Source organism: Antechinus flavipes, chromosome 1 (genome assembly GCF_016432865.1).
Source record: "Antechinus flavipes isolate AdamAnt ecotype Samford, QLD, Australia chromosome 1, AdamAnt_v2, whole genome shotgun sequence".
In the NCBI taxonomy this organism is placed as follows: Eukaryota; Metazoa; Chordata; class Mammalia; order Dasyuromorphia; family Dasyuridae; genus Antechinus; species Antechinus flavipes.
Window position 1 is genome coordinate 118,541,958 of NC_067398.1, and position 15,743 is coordinate 118,557,700.

Genomic DNA, 15,743 nt, shown 5'->3' on the forward strand with positions numbered 1-15,743 from the left:
CTATAGATGCTATGATGGTATATTTATCAACTAAAAAACTAAACAATTAACAACTTTAGGAAAATTTCAGTACATAAAATAAATTCACATAAAGCAATCAGCATTTCTATATGTTACCAACAAAGTTCAGCAGCAAGAGATAAAAAGAGAAATTCCATTTGAAAATAATTATAGACAATATAAAATGTTTGGGAGTTTACCTGCCAAGACAAAGACAGGAAGAACTACATAAACAAATTACAAATTACAAAACACTTTTCATGGAAATAAAGTCAGATTTACACAATTGGAAAAATATTAATTGTTTAATTAATGGGTAGCCACACAGATATAATAAAAATGACAATTCTACCTAAATTAATCTACTTATTCAGTGTCATATCAATCAAACTGACATTGTGTTATAGAATTTAGAAAAATTAACAGAATTCATCTGGGAAAACAAAAGGTCAAGAATTTCAAGAAAATTAATGAAAAAATGCAAAGGATAGTGCTCTAGATGTACCAGATCTAAAGCTGTATTATAAAGTGGCACGAAACCATTTGAGTACTCACTAAGAATTAGAGTGGTGTAGGGGCAGCTAGGTAGAAAAGTGACAGAGCACCAGCCCTGAAGTCAGAAGGACCTGAGTTAAAATCTGGTCTCAGACACTTAATACTTACTTGCTGTGTGACCCTAGGCAAGTCACTTAACCCCAATTGCCTCAGCAAAAAGCAAAAAATAAAATAAAATAAAATAAAAAGAAATAGAGTGGTGGATGAGTGGAATAGGTTGAGTACAAAAGATTCAGTAGTCAATGACTAATTGATAAACCCAAACATTCTAGTTTCCGAGATAACTCACAATTGACAAAAACCACTGGGAAAACTGGAAAATATTATGGCAGAAACTAGACATGGACCAACATCTCATACATACCCTACTCCTAGATAAGATCAAAATGGGTAAATGATTTAGATATAAAGGATGATACTATAAGCAAATTAGTAGAGCAAGGGATAGTTCACCATCAGATCTTTGGAGAAGGGAGGAATTGATAATCATATAAGAAATAGGGAACATTATGAAATGCAGAAAGGGTAATTTTGATTATATTAAATTTATAAGGATTTCTTTGCATAAACTACTTCAGACAAGTTTAGAAAGGGAACAGAAAGTGCTGGAAAACAATTTTTACAGCTAGTGTTTCAAATAAAGGCCTCATTTCTAAAATATATAGAGAACTGAGCCATTTATAAGGAATCATTATCCCAATTGATGAATGGTTAAAGGATATGAATTTTCATGTTTTCAGATGAAGAAATTAAAGCCATCTATATAGTCACATAAAAAGTCCCAAATTACTACTGATCAAAGAAATGCAAATAAAAGCAACTTTCAAGTACATCATCACATCTATCAGATTGGCTAAGATGACAGAAAAAGATAATGATAAATATTGGAGAGGACTGCAGGAAAATTGGGACACTAATGCATTGTTGGTGGAATTGTAAACTTATCTAGCCATTTTGGAGAGCAATTTGGAACCATACCCAAAGGGCTATCAAACTGTACAGACCTTTTGCAATACCACTACTAGATCTGTATCCTATAGATATCATAAAAGAGGGGGGAGAGGGACCCAATGTGCAAAAATATTTGTAGCAACTCTTTTTATGGTGGCAAAGAAAGGAAATTGAGTGGATACACAGCAATTGTGGAATAAATTATGGTATGTGAATGTAATGGAATAATACTGTTCTATAAGAAATGACGAACAAGCTGATTTCAGAAAAGACTGAGTTACATGAACTGATACTGAGTGAAGTGAACAGGACCAGGAAAACATTGTACATAGTCCAGCAAGTTTGTGTGATGATCAACTATGATAGATTTAGCTCTTTTCAGCAATACAGTGATTCAAGACAATCTCAATAGATTTGGGATGGAGAATGCTATCTGTATCCAGGGAAAGAACTATGGAGATTGAATGCAGATTGAATCATATTATTTTCACTATTTTTGTTGTTTTTTCTTCCTCATGTATTTTTCCCTTTTGTTCCAAGTTTTGCCCCCAACAAGACTCATATGGAAACATCAAAAATGATTGAACACATATAACCTATCTCAGATTACCAAGAGGGAGGAGGGAAAACAAATTTGGAATTCAAAATCTTATAAAAATGAAAGTTGAAAACTATCTTTAAATGAAATTGGAAAAATAAGATGCTATTAAAATTAAAACAAAACCTGGCCTTTCTATTCCTCACACATGTCATTCTCTCTCTTGTCTCTGTGTATTTTGATTGACTTTCATACTCCATTGCTTGGAATTACCAAGAGGGGGGAGGGAAAACAAATTTGGAATTCAAAATCCTATAAAAATGAATGTTGAAAACTATCTTTAAATGGAATTGGAAAAATAAGATGCTATTAAAATTAAAACAAAACCTGGCCTTTCTATTCCTCATACATGTCATTCTCTCTCTTGTCTCTATTTATTTTGATTGACTTTTATACGCCATTGCTTGGAACCAAGATTCTTAAATTCTGATTTCACAATCCCAGGTGGAGTTTCATAACTAAATGGGGGGGGTCATGATAATTATGATTTATTATTAGTAAATATTTGATTTGTATACCTATTTTATATACCTATATATCTGAGGTTATATTTCATTAGAATTCCATAGCAATGGGGTGGGAGAAGAGAGGACACTTTTGATGTTACATATATTTGTTATTCCTGTATTGTTGTTCCCTGTATGTTAAGGACTAGCAGATATAGATGATGTTTTAATAATTAGTAAGAAAGCAACTGCTTTTTAAAGAAACCCATAGTTTGGAGAGAGCATTTTGAAAAATGAAAGTTTGGAAATATTTCCAATGTTAGGTGATTTTTGTTGTCAAAAATGGTGTTTCACCAGTGAAAACTCTCATATTTGCCTACTCTAAAAAAACTTGGGGAAAGAATTTTCTGACCTGCTTAAAAATCTTCCAAATGAAGAATTGCAATAGATTTTGAAAAATTCTGTCAAAAATATAAAATGAAATGTTTTCAAGTTAGTTTATAATAACTGATTACAAAGATAGAAATTGGCTAGCCATATTTGCATAATTCCTAGACAAGATTGAAATATAAGTATCATGATTTAATAATTTAAGTTAATATAATTTAATAATCATCAGTAATAACATACTTCTATTTGGAGCTATTTTTCTTATGAGGCATATTTTTCTACCATGATAACCAAGTATTGAAATAAACTGAAGTTAGTAGAATAATACGAGCATATAATTTATAACTATATTACATTGAGGAAGGTGCTTAAAAATTGTTTACTGATAATTATGTGTAATCTAAAATGTTTGGAGACCACTGTTTTATGCCTTACTATTACTATTGCCTCTTCTCTTACTCTTATAAATGGAATTTTTTTAATTGAAGAATATTCTTGGTTTTCTACTCTTTCCCTTGTTTTCTCTCACCTACTCTTACTCTAGAACTCCCTGTTCAGGCCAAGCAACATGCTGAGTCTGCAAAGAATTCCCTACTGACCTGGAAGGGCTCAGCAATCTCAGATTTGGATAAGAAAGAGATCCTTGGCACATTGGTGACATTATACTATACTTTGGGAATGTCGGACCTTATGCAGAACCAATATCCTTTCATTTCTAATAATGTTCTTAAAATTCAACTGGGGGATAATGGAATCAAATCAATCACTTTATTTCTGTGAGGGTTTTACTTTCAGTTGTTTCCTCTGAGAACTGCAGATCCAGAAGAGGACAAGGGGACATGGTGGGAAGAGACAAATGGGAGTTTGAATCTCAAAGTATTCTAGTTTTGATCCAAGACATCAATTTTCCTCAATTTTTGCATTGCTTTCTCTATCCCAGAATCATTAGAATTAAGGACCAGTCACCAAATTAAAATTTTGTGTCAAGTTGTTACCACGATGAGTCCTTCCCAAGTATATTTGATTGAAAGTTCTTTGGATCCCTCTTGCTGCTATGATGTCCTTTCAAATCAAAGAGCCCCACGTAGAGTGAAGATTAGCTTTGGCACTGGTCTAGGAAGGATTGATTGGGGGGTGGGTTGTCATTTAAGGGAAGCTTGTTTATCATGATGATATCTGTATTTAGAAAGGATTGATTGGGGGTAGATTGTCATTTAAGGGAAGCTTAATTATCATGATGATATCTGTATATATGCATATGTATATGCACACACGTATGTATGTATGTGTTTTTTGGTAAATTTATCCCTAATATTGACTTTGAAGCCAGAGTTTAAAAAAGCCAAGTCAATTTATACTCAGCAAAATTCCTGCCTCTTTCCTCCAAGTGTCTGTGATTGGAACTACTATTTAATGTCACAACATTTGCTGGGGACATGAAATATTTGAGATAATACTGAATTTTGTAATTCTGAGTCCATGTACTTTATTACCATTCTTTGGTCCTTTCCCCAGGTCATAATTTCAAACATGTACACTGTAAACAACTCTACTCATATTAAATGTGCAACCTTCCATGGTATCCTCAACACAGGATCTTTAAAAGGCAGAAAAAAAATGAAGGAAATAAAAGAATATTTGGGATTTTTTTTTTGGGGGGGATTTTTTTCTTCTACCACCTCCAACAACCCAAAATACTAAAAGTATTTGATAGAAATTAGATTCTTTTTTACTTAGAGCTTATTTAGAATCTATAAGAATTTTATTCATCAACTTTGGATCTCTTTTCCTTATAGTTCATAGAAACAAATTTAGGAGTAATAAACATTTGTCAGTATATAGTGTAAATCCTTTAAAGGAAACATAAGTAGATTTTTTCCCTTAAAGTTAATGATTTCCTTTCACTCTCCTTTAAGCTCCTACCTGCTAATGCCTGTTTTAGGTAGCCATCAAAGGAAGCCCAATGCCTTTGCCTACTAAAGATTTCTTCCTTAAGAATGGAGAATGGAGAAGCCTAGGAAGTGGTCATTTTCAAAATTTCCCCTGTTGACCCAATAGATAACTGAAGCATTTTGTTTGCTTCTCAAATGTTCTTATTCTTTTAATTTTCCTCAACTGTTGCACTGGTAAGGAAGCTTATTACAATCTTCAGAAATCTGAGAAGAGCATGGAGGAACTGTGGGAATGTCATGATGGAGCCACAGTTAGAGATTTAAAAGTCTCTGAAAAAGACCTTATAATTGCTTTGGGCAGGTAAACACAAGATTTAGAGAAATTTGGGGGTTTTGGTTGGGGGCCCATATTGTGCATAATCATTCCATGCTATCTTCATGGAGCAAAAATAAAACATCTCCTATAATAAATTAAGAAAACTAATAACTCAGACTTATTTTGGAACAGACTTTTTTTCTAAATTCCCTTTCTCTTTTGTTGTTAAATTAATACTAGTAGATGAAGAAAGAACTTTATCATAGTCAGATGGTTTAGAACTAGAAGGAACTTTGCAGGTTACAATTGGACCTGCTTATTTTTATGATCTGAGGTTTAAAGAGATGGATTGGCCAAGTGCATAAAGCTTCAAAATGACAGAGGCAAGATTTGAATTCAAGTCCCTGATTTACAGTGATTTTTCTACCATTCTATTGCTAGATACCATACCCTTCCCCCCAAATGCATTTAATTAAGATGGAAGTTAATATACCTTATTATTCAATTTAAGGTAGGTTAAGTTTGCATATAACTTAGTGCCTAGAACACTGGCCCTGGAATCAGGAGCATCTGAGCTCAAATCTGGTCTCAGATACTTATTAGCTGTGTGACCTTGGGCAAGTCACTTAACCCAAAATAATCCCCCCAAAAGAGAAAAAGAAAATGCAATTCATGGAATAGTGTGAAGGGACAAGTGGGGCCCCAGTACAGTTGAATGAGGAGATTCTTTTGACATTTATAGGTTATTCTCAAAGAGAACAAGACCAACCAGTCTGTCAGATAAAAAGAAGAGTATTCCCTCTATCCCTGGATTTTTCATTTTCAAATGCTTTCATCAGATCTGTTTCCCAAAGTCTTAAGGTACTTGTAACAGAAAGCAAATGAATGAGTAGAAAATAAAATAAATGCAGCATCTCTACCTATTCTCTCCAGGCAAGAAGAAACTAAGGAGAGCCGAATCAGCTGGGAAATTTTGAAAGCACTCAAATGCTCAGAACTAAATTAAACTGAGCCCAGAGGTTGCCTAAATTTGTCTGCTGTACATATGCTATTGTTATGTAGGAAAACTAATAGGATGATCTACTAACAAAAATGATATGGGCTAATTTTTACTCCCTTTTAAAAAAATAGGTAAAAGAATCTCTGCTTATTTGTGAGACTTGATTGATAAGGTTCTGTCTATCTAGGTAGCCTTTAATTTGTAGTAAAATCTCCTCACGAACCTTCGTAAACCAACAACATATCTTAATTTAAATATGGGTTTAGAACTGGAACAAGACAAGGTGTACTTCAGGAAGCTTTAAAATTATATCCCATTATATATATTGTTGTTCCATTCATTTTAATCATGTCCTACTTTTTGTATCCCATTTGGGGTTTTCTTGGCAAAGCTACTTAGGTGGTTTGTCATTTCCTCTAGCTCAATTGACAGTTGAGGAAACTAAGGCAAACCAGGGTTAAGTGACTTGCCTAGGGTCACACAACTAGTAAGTATCTGAGGCTGGATTTGAACTCTGGGACTGTACCAAGCTATTATTAATAATTACTGAATAAAGGCTTTGGACCTAGGGCCTATCCTGTATTATATGATATACTTGTGAATAGAATTTTGTAAAGTTCAGTGGATTTGATGTTGTAGAAGATAATTTGGTTTCCTAAATCTTCCACTTTCTAAGTGTGTGATATTGGACAAATCAGCTAATTTACCTGTGACAATTTCCATATCTATAAAATAAGAGAGTTAGGCTCTAGATGATCTCTAAGATCGCCCAACCTCTGAAACCTAAAAAGCCTAGCCACATTTGTTTTCAAAAATGATATCTAAGGACCTTTGATGATATGCTTCCTTGCCCCTATCCTCATGTATTGTTTTAGGCATTTAAGTACTTTGTCTACCAGTAGTCACACTTTCAGTGGAATAAAATTAAAAAATCAAATGCTAATTAAATTGCTTTTAAAACTTAAAGAGTTATATAAATGCTAGCTATTGTCATAATATTGGTAAGAAGGTGTGGTAGGTTCCTCCTTGATGATTGGGACTGCTTTTTAAGTCTTAGTGCCTGGAAAAGAGGAGGGGGGGAGTACCTTATACATTAATAAACTCTTAATAAATATATGCCAATGAATAAATAAATAGGCATTGAATTGAGTGGAACAGTTAAATTATGAGAGCCATTTTAGTCTTTCTCTTAGCCAAGCTGAGCAGTGCACCCTGGCAAGGTTCATTGTATGGGTAACTTGTACTTCCTATATACTTATTATGCTGGAGAAATATAGTTCCCATTGACTAAGGTCTAAGGCCCAGAGTACAACAAATAGTTGAGCAATAATGCTTCTGTGTCATGAGTAATTTATCAATGGTAATTGTACCTCTGTATACAACTTTCGAGCCTTTCTCTGCTCTCTTTGGTGAGTCTGACAAAGGCCATAAACTCTGGACAAATGTAGGACTATTACTTCCCATGGAACTTCTTAATTTGTGGCATGTGTCTTTCCCCCTCTATTGTCTGGGCAGGGCTGCTTTGCAACTTCACCGATTGAACTTGTCTGTGAATTACTTTGAAAAAGCAATCACCCATGTTATCTCATCCAAGGGTGATTCCGCATCAGAACTGATCAGCCTGTATCAGGAAGCTGCACAGGTTGAACAGCTCAGGAAAAACCATGACCGAGCTATAGAACACTTGCTGCAGGTAAGTGAATTAGTTACAACACTTGGTTCTTATCACTTGGCCTTCACACTAAGAAAGCTTGAAATCTACATAAAAACACAAGAGTAAAATGGTCTTTATTCTGATATGACAAGTCCCAAATCTGAATTTTCTTTATTCTGATAATGTGACTTAAAGTCCAAAGCCTGTCGAGAAGGGATCCTTCCATCAATTTCTCTTTGATTAACTGAATCGAGTGGATGGTTTCAGGATAAAGCCTAGTGTGAAAATGCTACCTGAACAGATTTAGTTTAATTGCAGAGTCACTGTAGAGACATCAAAAGGACAATCAGGTACCATCTAGTTACAACCTTCATCTCACAGATGAAGAAACGAAGGCCCAGGATAAATGATTTATCGAAGACTACATAGGTGGTGTCAGAAACAGGATTTAATCCAGGTCTCATGATTATAGAATCACAACTCCAAATGAGATAATTTCTATAAAAGCACACGGCATAACATCATGTTCAGTCATGTCCGACTCTTCATAACCCTGTGGACCATATTCTCTGTGGGGTTTTATTGGCAAAGATACTAGAGTGGAATTAGGGCAGAAGTTAAATGACTTTTAAAAGCTAATAAGTTTCTGAGGTAAAATTTGAAATCTAGTGTTACCTAATTTGACCACATTCCAGAAAGAAAAAAACCTTGGAAAGAAATAGAGACTTCCCCATGAAAAAAGTTTAGGAACTTTTATATATTTACTACCTGGGAAGCCAGGTAGATTACATTTAGCTTTTCCCCTCAGATTCCCTAGTACTTTTACAGGGATAGAGTCATTTCAATCATGTCTGACTCTTCATGACTCATTCAGGATTTTCTTGGCAGAGATACTGAAGGTAGTGTGCCATTTTCCTTTTCTGGTTCATTTTACAGATGAAAAAACGGAGGCAAACAGGATTAAGTAACTTGTCCAGGGTCACAGAACTTGTTAAATACCTATGGTCAGATTTAAATTCAGGAAGATGAGTTTTCCTTGGCTTCTGGTGCTAACTGTGCAACCTAATTGCAGTTTTTAGGCAGTTTCTGGGGATTTCTAAGCTTTCTATAAATGGCACTAGTCCCCGCTGATGGGTGTTCCCACAACTGCAGAGGGTAGATGCCCTGCTCTCCAGTTCTATTTACCTTTAATAAGCCAGCTTTTTTACACAGAAATATTTAGTTCAAAAGGTATAATAAAAAACATTCAAACTAATTATCCCAACACATGAAAGGCATAATCCTTCTTTAACATCACTACCACCACCACCACCACCATAACTTCTGGAAAGAGGAAGAGGATTAATTCATAGTTTACATATATATATGTGTGTATATATATATATAGACATATATATATATACACATATATATACACACACATATATATATGTGTATATATATATACACACATATATATATATACACACACTTACACACATACACACATATAGATAAAATGTCATCTTTATTTACATTTTATGCCAATCTATTCTGAAACTGTAATCCATTGATCTTTGGTGGGCCCCAGGAAAGTTCTTCAGAGAGAGGAAAGGGATTAGTATTTATTAAGGCACTATGCTAAGTACTTTACAAATATTATCTCATTTGATCTTAGGTGTTGTAATTATCCTCATTTTAGATGAGGAAGTTAAATAACTTGCCCAAGAGTCATCTAGCTAATAATAAGTGTCTGAGCTCAGATTTTCCTGAATCCAGACCCAGTGCTCTTATTTACAACCATTTAACTGCCTCTCACTCATCTCATGACACTAATATTTGTAATAAAGCCTATTTTCTTGAGTCTGGCACAAATTCATGATTTAATAAAGGAGACAGACTCTCATTGATGCCTTATCACCAATTCGGAAAAGGATTTTCTGTGTTTCCTTCTTTTTTTTTTTTTTTTTTTTTGGATGATGGCAAATGTGAACATGTGGGATATAGGTTATCCTTGGCTGAGAACTTTTTGGCTAATAAAATAGCTTATGGTCCAAAAAAGTTCCTGTGTAATTAAAATCAGTCAATTTACAATGATTTAATGATTGCCTATTATATATAAGAACAACAATTAACAGCATTCCTTGAGTGTAGTAGGCATTCAGTAGATAATTGGTTGAATGAATAAATGCTCATTATCCTTAGGCTTTGTGAGGGATAAATTCAGGGCAATAGTACCTCATAGTCTCAAGGAATTACAGACTTACCTGGGAATTTAAACAAGCACATGAAATAACTAGAGGACATTGAGAAGCATTGAGCAGGGAAAACTTATCCATTATAGTTATCGGGACATCATCAATAGAAGACTAATGCCATTTGCAGAAAACTTAGAAACACAGAGAAGCCACATAGCGGTGAATACAATTGGAATTCCGAGAAAGGAGAAATCATTGTGTATTTTTGCTAACTATCGCAAAATAAGTTAACTATAGCAAAAAAAAAAAAAAAAAAAAAAAAAAAAAACTTTAATAGATTTAGGTTGCTTTTCATTATGGATGTGTTTGGATTAGGTAGTTTACCTTTTTCTTTAATCCTTCAAATTATTTCTTTGTCCTTCTTAGTGTTATCAGTTAAGTCAAAAGTCTAGACTTTATTGTATTATAGATTTTATTACAATTTTAAAAAATATGGAAACATTATTACTTGGGTGCTTTCCTTTAAATAATAAATTAATATATGTATTTTTATTCCAGGCTCATTCTATCTGCGTGGCTTCTTACAAAGAACTCAGTGCTGAAGCTGCTAAGACAGGGTTCTTGCTAGCTAAAGCTTATGCCACATCTGGAGAACCACAACACAGGGGTATGTAGGTGAGATGGGTTTATATTTAGCATAATTGCCCAAATATAACACATTCATTAAAGTAAGAGGACAATATTCACCTTTTGGAAAATTTCCTTCTTATAAGCATGTGTGCATTATATTTGGTTATAAATAATACTTAAAATAGAATAAGAATAAAGTTTTAGACAGATATTATTGTATCTAAACATTTTCCAAGGAAACCGGATGAAATATCATTTGAGAAGGAAAGCCGTAAGTAGTTGAATTTAAGCATATTTTTAAATTACTCAAATCTAGAACTTGAAAAAAATTGTTGCCAATTTTATGTTGCTGAAACACCATAAGCACACCATGTATTCAGAAACAGTAATAAGGGCATTTGGGTAGTGCATACTTTGCAAGCAAAAAACAAAAAAGTGTATAGCAGTGAAAAATCACTGTAGGTAGGTATTAATTACTCATTATATTCTAATTCTTTGATTTCTGTTCCTTTCATTTTCTTTGGCATTCAACAATAATCAGATTGTCAATGGGAGATAATTTAATTCTGCACAACTATGAATTTTATTTTGGAGGAGTAGGTCAAGGAGTTTGGTGATAAAAATTAAAAATACTGCCTTCTATGTCCCTACACTGTAAACTAATCCAAGGTGTTTGCCTATAGTATCATTTTGAAATGGGAGGGGGAATACACTTGTAGTAATTGAACTCCATCTGGACTTGTATTAAAAAAATATATATATATATATATATATGTGTGTGTGTGTGTGTGTGTGTGTGTGATATTAAACTTTGTGAAGAATGTATTTTTTATTTATTTATTTATTTTTTTTGCTGAGGCAATTGGGATTAAATGACTTCCCCCAGGGTCACACAGCTAGGAAGTGTTATGTGTCTGAGATCAGAGTTGAACTTGGGTCTTCCTGACTCAGCACTGGTGCTCTATCCATAATGCCACCTAGCTGCCCCAAGAATGAACTTTTTTAAGGCAATGGAAGAGACATCTTTGCATTTTCACTATTATTTATTTTAGTAAATATACTTGAGGATGGGAAGGTAAAGGAAATGTTTCACCCCATGAAACTTACTATAGTTTTCCAGTGAATCCACCCTTTTTTCCCTTCACTTTTATGCACACATACTATTATGTGCTAACTATGTTAACTTATGTCTGTGTTGTGTTTACTGTCTTTATTATTCTGTGAAACTTAGTGTATTTATGAATATTATGCATTTGTGTTTTTTTTTTTAAAGAATGGAAAAGTTCATTTCTGTTGAGTTGGATAATTATAATTTTTCGCATAATGAAAATTTGGTTGGGTAATTTTATTTTAGGTTTAAACTTAAGCCAGAATTGTCCCTTTACAATAATTCTAGATGATAGTTTAATATTGATGTTAACTTTACTTAAAGGATTAACCTTTGACAATTAATCTTGACAATTAAGGATTCCATATACTTGTGCTCTGACGGATCTCTGGATTATGAGAATCCCCATGCATGAGTTTTCCTTATAGTAAAAATCTTTTGTCATGATCTCTTGAAAACTTGAGTGGAATATCTTCCCAAACAATTACTCCATTTCTTTTCAGATGCTGCTGAACTATATTTTACAAGCAGTCTCAAGGCATACCAAGCTGCACTGGGCCCAGATAATTATCACACAATGTGTGCCACTGAGGAATTCAGCAAATGGCTTCTCCAAATTGGAGAAAAACAGGTAAGTATGAAAAAGTAGCTGCAGGTTTTGCTCTCCCTAGGATTCCAGAATTTTAGAGGTGGAAGGGAGTGGTGGTATGATAATGGTGGGTAGAGGAAAGGGGGAGGAGAACCTTTTAATTATTTATCACCATTAATTCACTTCAGTTCCAGCAACAAATTCAATAATCTAGAATTGAAATGGACTTTCTCTTTTAAAATGCAAATATCTCTGGGAGAGTTGATTCAGACTATTAGTCATCTCTCCATTTTAGTTAAAGCCCTGTATCTCTCCCAACAGTTAACCTGTCCCAAGAGAAGAGCAGTTGGACTGAGGAGTGGGGCCAATAAAGGAAGGAGGTCCAAGTAATTTCCAAGTGTGGGGTGATTCTGGACAGGCAGATGAAGCTTGACTGGGTCTCTAGGAATTTTAGAACACTAAAAAGACAGCTTGAATGCATTGGGTGCCTAAGAGACAGAGAAGAGAGAATGAAGATGGGAGCGAGGCATAGAAAGGAAAGTGACCAAGGATCTACCTCATGTGTTTTTTTTTTGTTTGAGCTGGAAGCAATCAAATTAGTAAGGAGAGGCATACAGTTGTACAAACAAAAATCCTTCATTTTCCAGTAAATCCTTCTCCATCATCTTTAGAGCTCTTTTTTGGGTAGACATAAGTCTTTTTCAGTAAGATGCTATTTTTTGGAAGTTTTCTCTAAATTCTAACCAGGGCAAAAAGAACTTATAGGATCTTTTAGTGTCAAGGGGAATTAATAGCATAACATAGCATAGAAGTTCTATGTGATATTTTTCAAGTGGATAAAGGAATTAGAAAAGTATCCTTGGTTACCCTTCCATGAATAAAAGATAGTATGGTAACTTATACCCTTTCATGAATAAAAGATAGTATAGTAACTTTTACTGTTATTAAAACCTCTACTGTAAAACAGTGATTATAATTTGTAATAAGTGTCACATGATTTTTCATGTGCATATTTAAAATTTCATGGGGCAATTTTGACTTTTAAGGTTTCAAATGTTATTAACTAAGGTTTATAATTAAGGAGAATATAAGGCATCTGTCAGTGACATAGCAAATATGTTTGGTTAGCATACCTGTTTTACATTTTGAAATTAATAACCCATAGGGTCACTGAACAGAATTTTATCTGTGGCTGTATTTATCAAGGAATTTTGAATGATTACAATATGCTTGAAGAGATTCTTTTTTTAAAAGGCTTCATTTTGCTTCTACCAAGTCAAATATCTTAAAAAAAAAAAAAGTTTAAACAATAGAAGAATATTTGCATTCTCTTCACTTTACAGTCAACTGTATGAAGGTGTGGTCTGTTGTAGAGATTTATTTGCAGAAGCCTTCCTATTTCCATCTATTGTTTCTGTTCAGTAGAATGCAAGTTCTATGAAGGCAGGGATCATTTAAAAAAAAATCTTTGTATCCTCAGTGGATGAATTCTTTGCAATATAATCACTTGATTAATGGTTTTTAATTAAATTGAAAGATATACATCAAAACCTATAAAGATCATTTTATCAAGATTTTATGAAGATGAGAAAAGTGGCAAAATGGATCATCAGTCATTGATGTTTCCTCAGACTTTTGTTTTTGACCATAGTTTTTTTTTTTTTTAACCCCCCCTTCCTTCTAACTCCCCTTCTATTCCTGTTATCTTCCCCTTATAAAAATGTTCCTCAGTGTTTCAAGAGAATGCCAACCTCTCCTATGAATTTCCTTGTTATTTACTTGGTCTGATAAAATTGCTTTTCCTTATCCATCTTTTTTCAAGATATTTTCTTCACTATGTTTTTGTTTCTCAAACACCCAACCTGTTGACTTGTTTTTCAAGAATTTCTTGCATCACTCTCATTTCTCTTTCCAATTTTCCCTCTATCTCTCTTATTCTTCCATGGCCTGAGACCAAATCATATTTTTCATAGAGGCTTTGGATGAAGGAATTTTGACTTTGTTATCTTCTGAGTGTGTGTTTTGATCTTCCTTGTCACCACAGTAACTTTCTCTGGTCAGAATCTTTTTCTGTTGTTTATTTTACAAATCTATGACTTGAATTTTAATTCTTTGTTAAAGTAAGGCTCTGCTTCCAGGGTGGAAGGTACTGTCCCAAGCTTTTATGGATTTTGTGCAGCTGTTTTTAGAGATAGTTCTAGGAACCTGTAAGTTTTCAGTTTCTCTAAAGTGGTATGATTTAAGGAGAAGTGTCTTTATTACTTTCTGGCATGTGCTCTGGTCTTCGAGTAACCACAAGTACTCTTTTCTGTCTTGGAACTGCATGGAGAGTCTGCTCCACTGTGGTTTCAAGCTCTGGTGTGCTAGTGATGCTGCTTGCCCTAGGACTGCCACCCAGGACAACATAGGTCTAAATATGGATAAAGCAACAAGAGTCTGCCTCAGTGTCAGCACAAAGAACCCCCTGTAATCTCCTTCTGATCAGTTTTTTGACCCCTTTATCATTGTGTGGCCTAGAAGCTTTGGAAGACACCATTGCTGCTGCTGATTCAGTGGCTCCCAAGGCCTGTTTCTTATTTGCTGGGGCTGTGCTCCACTCTTACTCTGGTGTCTGCTAACCTTCCAAGTTGTCCTGGACTGGAAAATTATTTCATTCCATCTTTTGGTGGGTTCTAATGCTCTAGAATTTGGAGTGAAGTTTGGAGTAGAGCTCAGGCAAATCCCTGTCTTTGCCATCTTGGCTCTGCCTCCTTTATCTAATCTTCTTTAATGCTAGTTCAGCTTCTTTCTCTAATATACGAGTGACTGAGATTTTAAGTTTACATGGCATGGCTTCTTTGTTACTAAAAATGGTTCACTATAAAATCATTGAACAATTTATTATTTTTTTTCTATTGTCTTCTTCCTGGTTTATCAATGTTTTGGGGAATGATATATGACTTATTTGGATCTTACAGTCTTCGAATATAAAACATTTGATGGTTTTGACATGTTTATTTGGTTTTTTATGAAGTGGTGATATGTTTGTATTTTCTGCCATGTTTTATATTGTTTTTACAAATGAGGTATATTCCTCCCCTCCCCTCTTCCCCAAACTAGCATTAGCTTTTGGCTTCCTTATCTCTCTGGAAAAAAGATAAAAATGTTTGCTAATATTAAACTTTTACAGGTAAATAGTAGTAATCATATAAATAATTTTGCTTTTTTTTTATAGAATTATATAATCAATCTTCTTTTTTAGCCTTTATCTTAATTTGCTATTGATTTTGGTCTTTATTGTAACAAGTGATTATTCTGACAGTATACAGATGCTTAATTCTAATCTGATTTCCTCATTAATTAACAAGTCATTTCCTGTAAAGATGTCCAGTTTCATTTTTTTAAATGATGAAGTTTAGTGCTTACCATGTTGTTTGTCACTGTTCAGTTATCTTTCA

At 34.0% G+C, this 15,743-nt stretch overlaps 1 protein-coding gene across 4 annotated transcripts in view; it reads left to right on the forward strand.

Moving 5' to 3' along the window:
* TTC23L (tetratricopeptide repeat domain 23 like) overlaps window positions 1–15,743 on the forward strand; it is a 61,440-nt gene that overhangs the window by 15,364 nt on the left and 30,333 nt on the right. For 3 of the 4 annotated variants that reach the window (XR_007952462.1, XM_051989599.1, XM_051989608.1), the window contains 5 exons: window positions 3,485–3,641; window positions 5,065–5,193; window positions 7,664–7,841; window positions 10,538–10,646; window positions 12,221–12,348. Coding sequence is in view for 3 of the 4 variants with exons in the window: in XM_051989599.1 (XP_051845559.1) it covers window positions 3,485–3,641; window positions 5,065–5,193; window positions 7,664–7,841; window positions 10,538–10,646; window positions 12,221–12,348 (701 nt within the window). In the remaining variant the exon portion in view is untranslated. Of the gene's footprint in view, window positions 1–3,484; window positions 3,642–5,064; window positions 5,194–7,663; window positions 7,842–10,537; window positions 10,647–12,220; window positions 12,349–12,627; window positions 12,972–15,743 lie in introns of those variants that run through there. The other variant, XM_051989620.1, reaches the window with a different exon arrangement.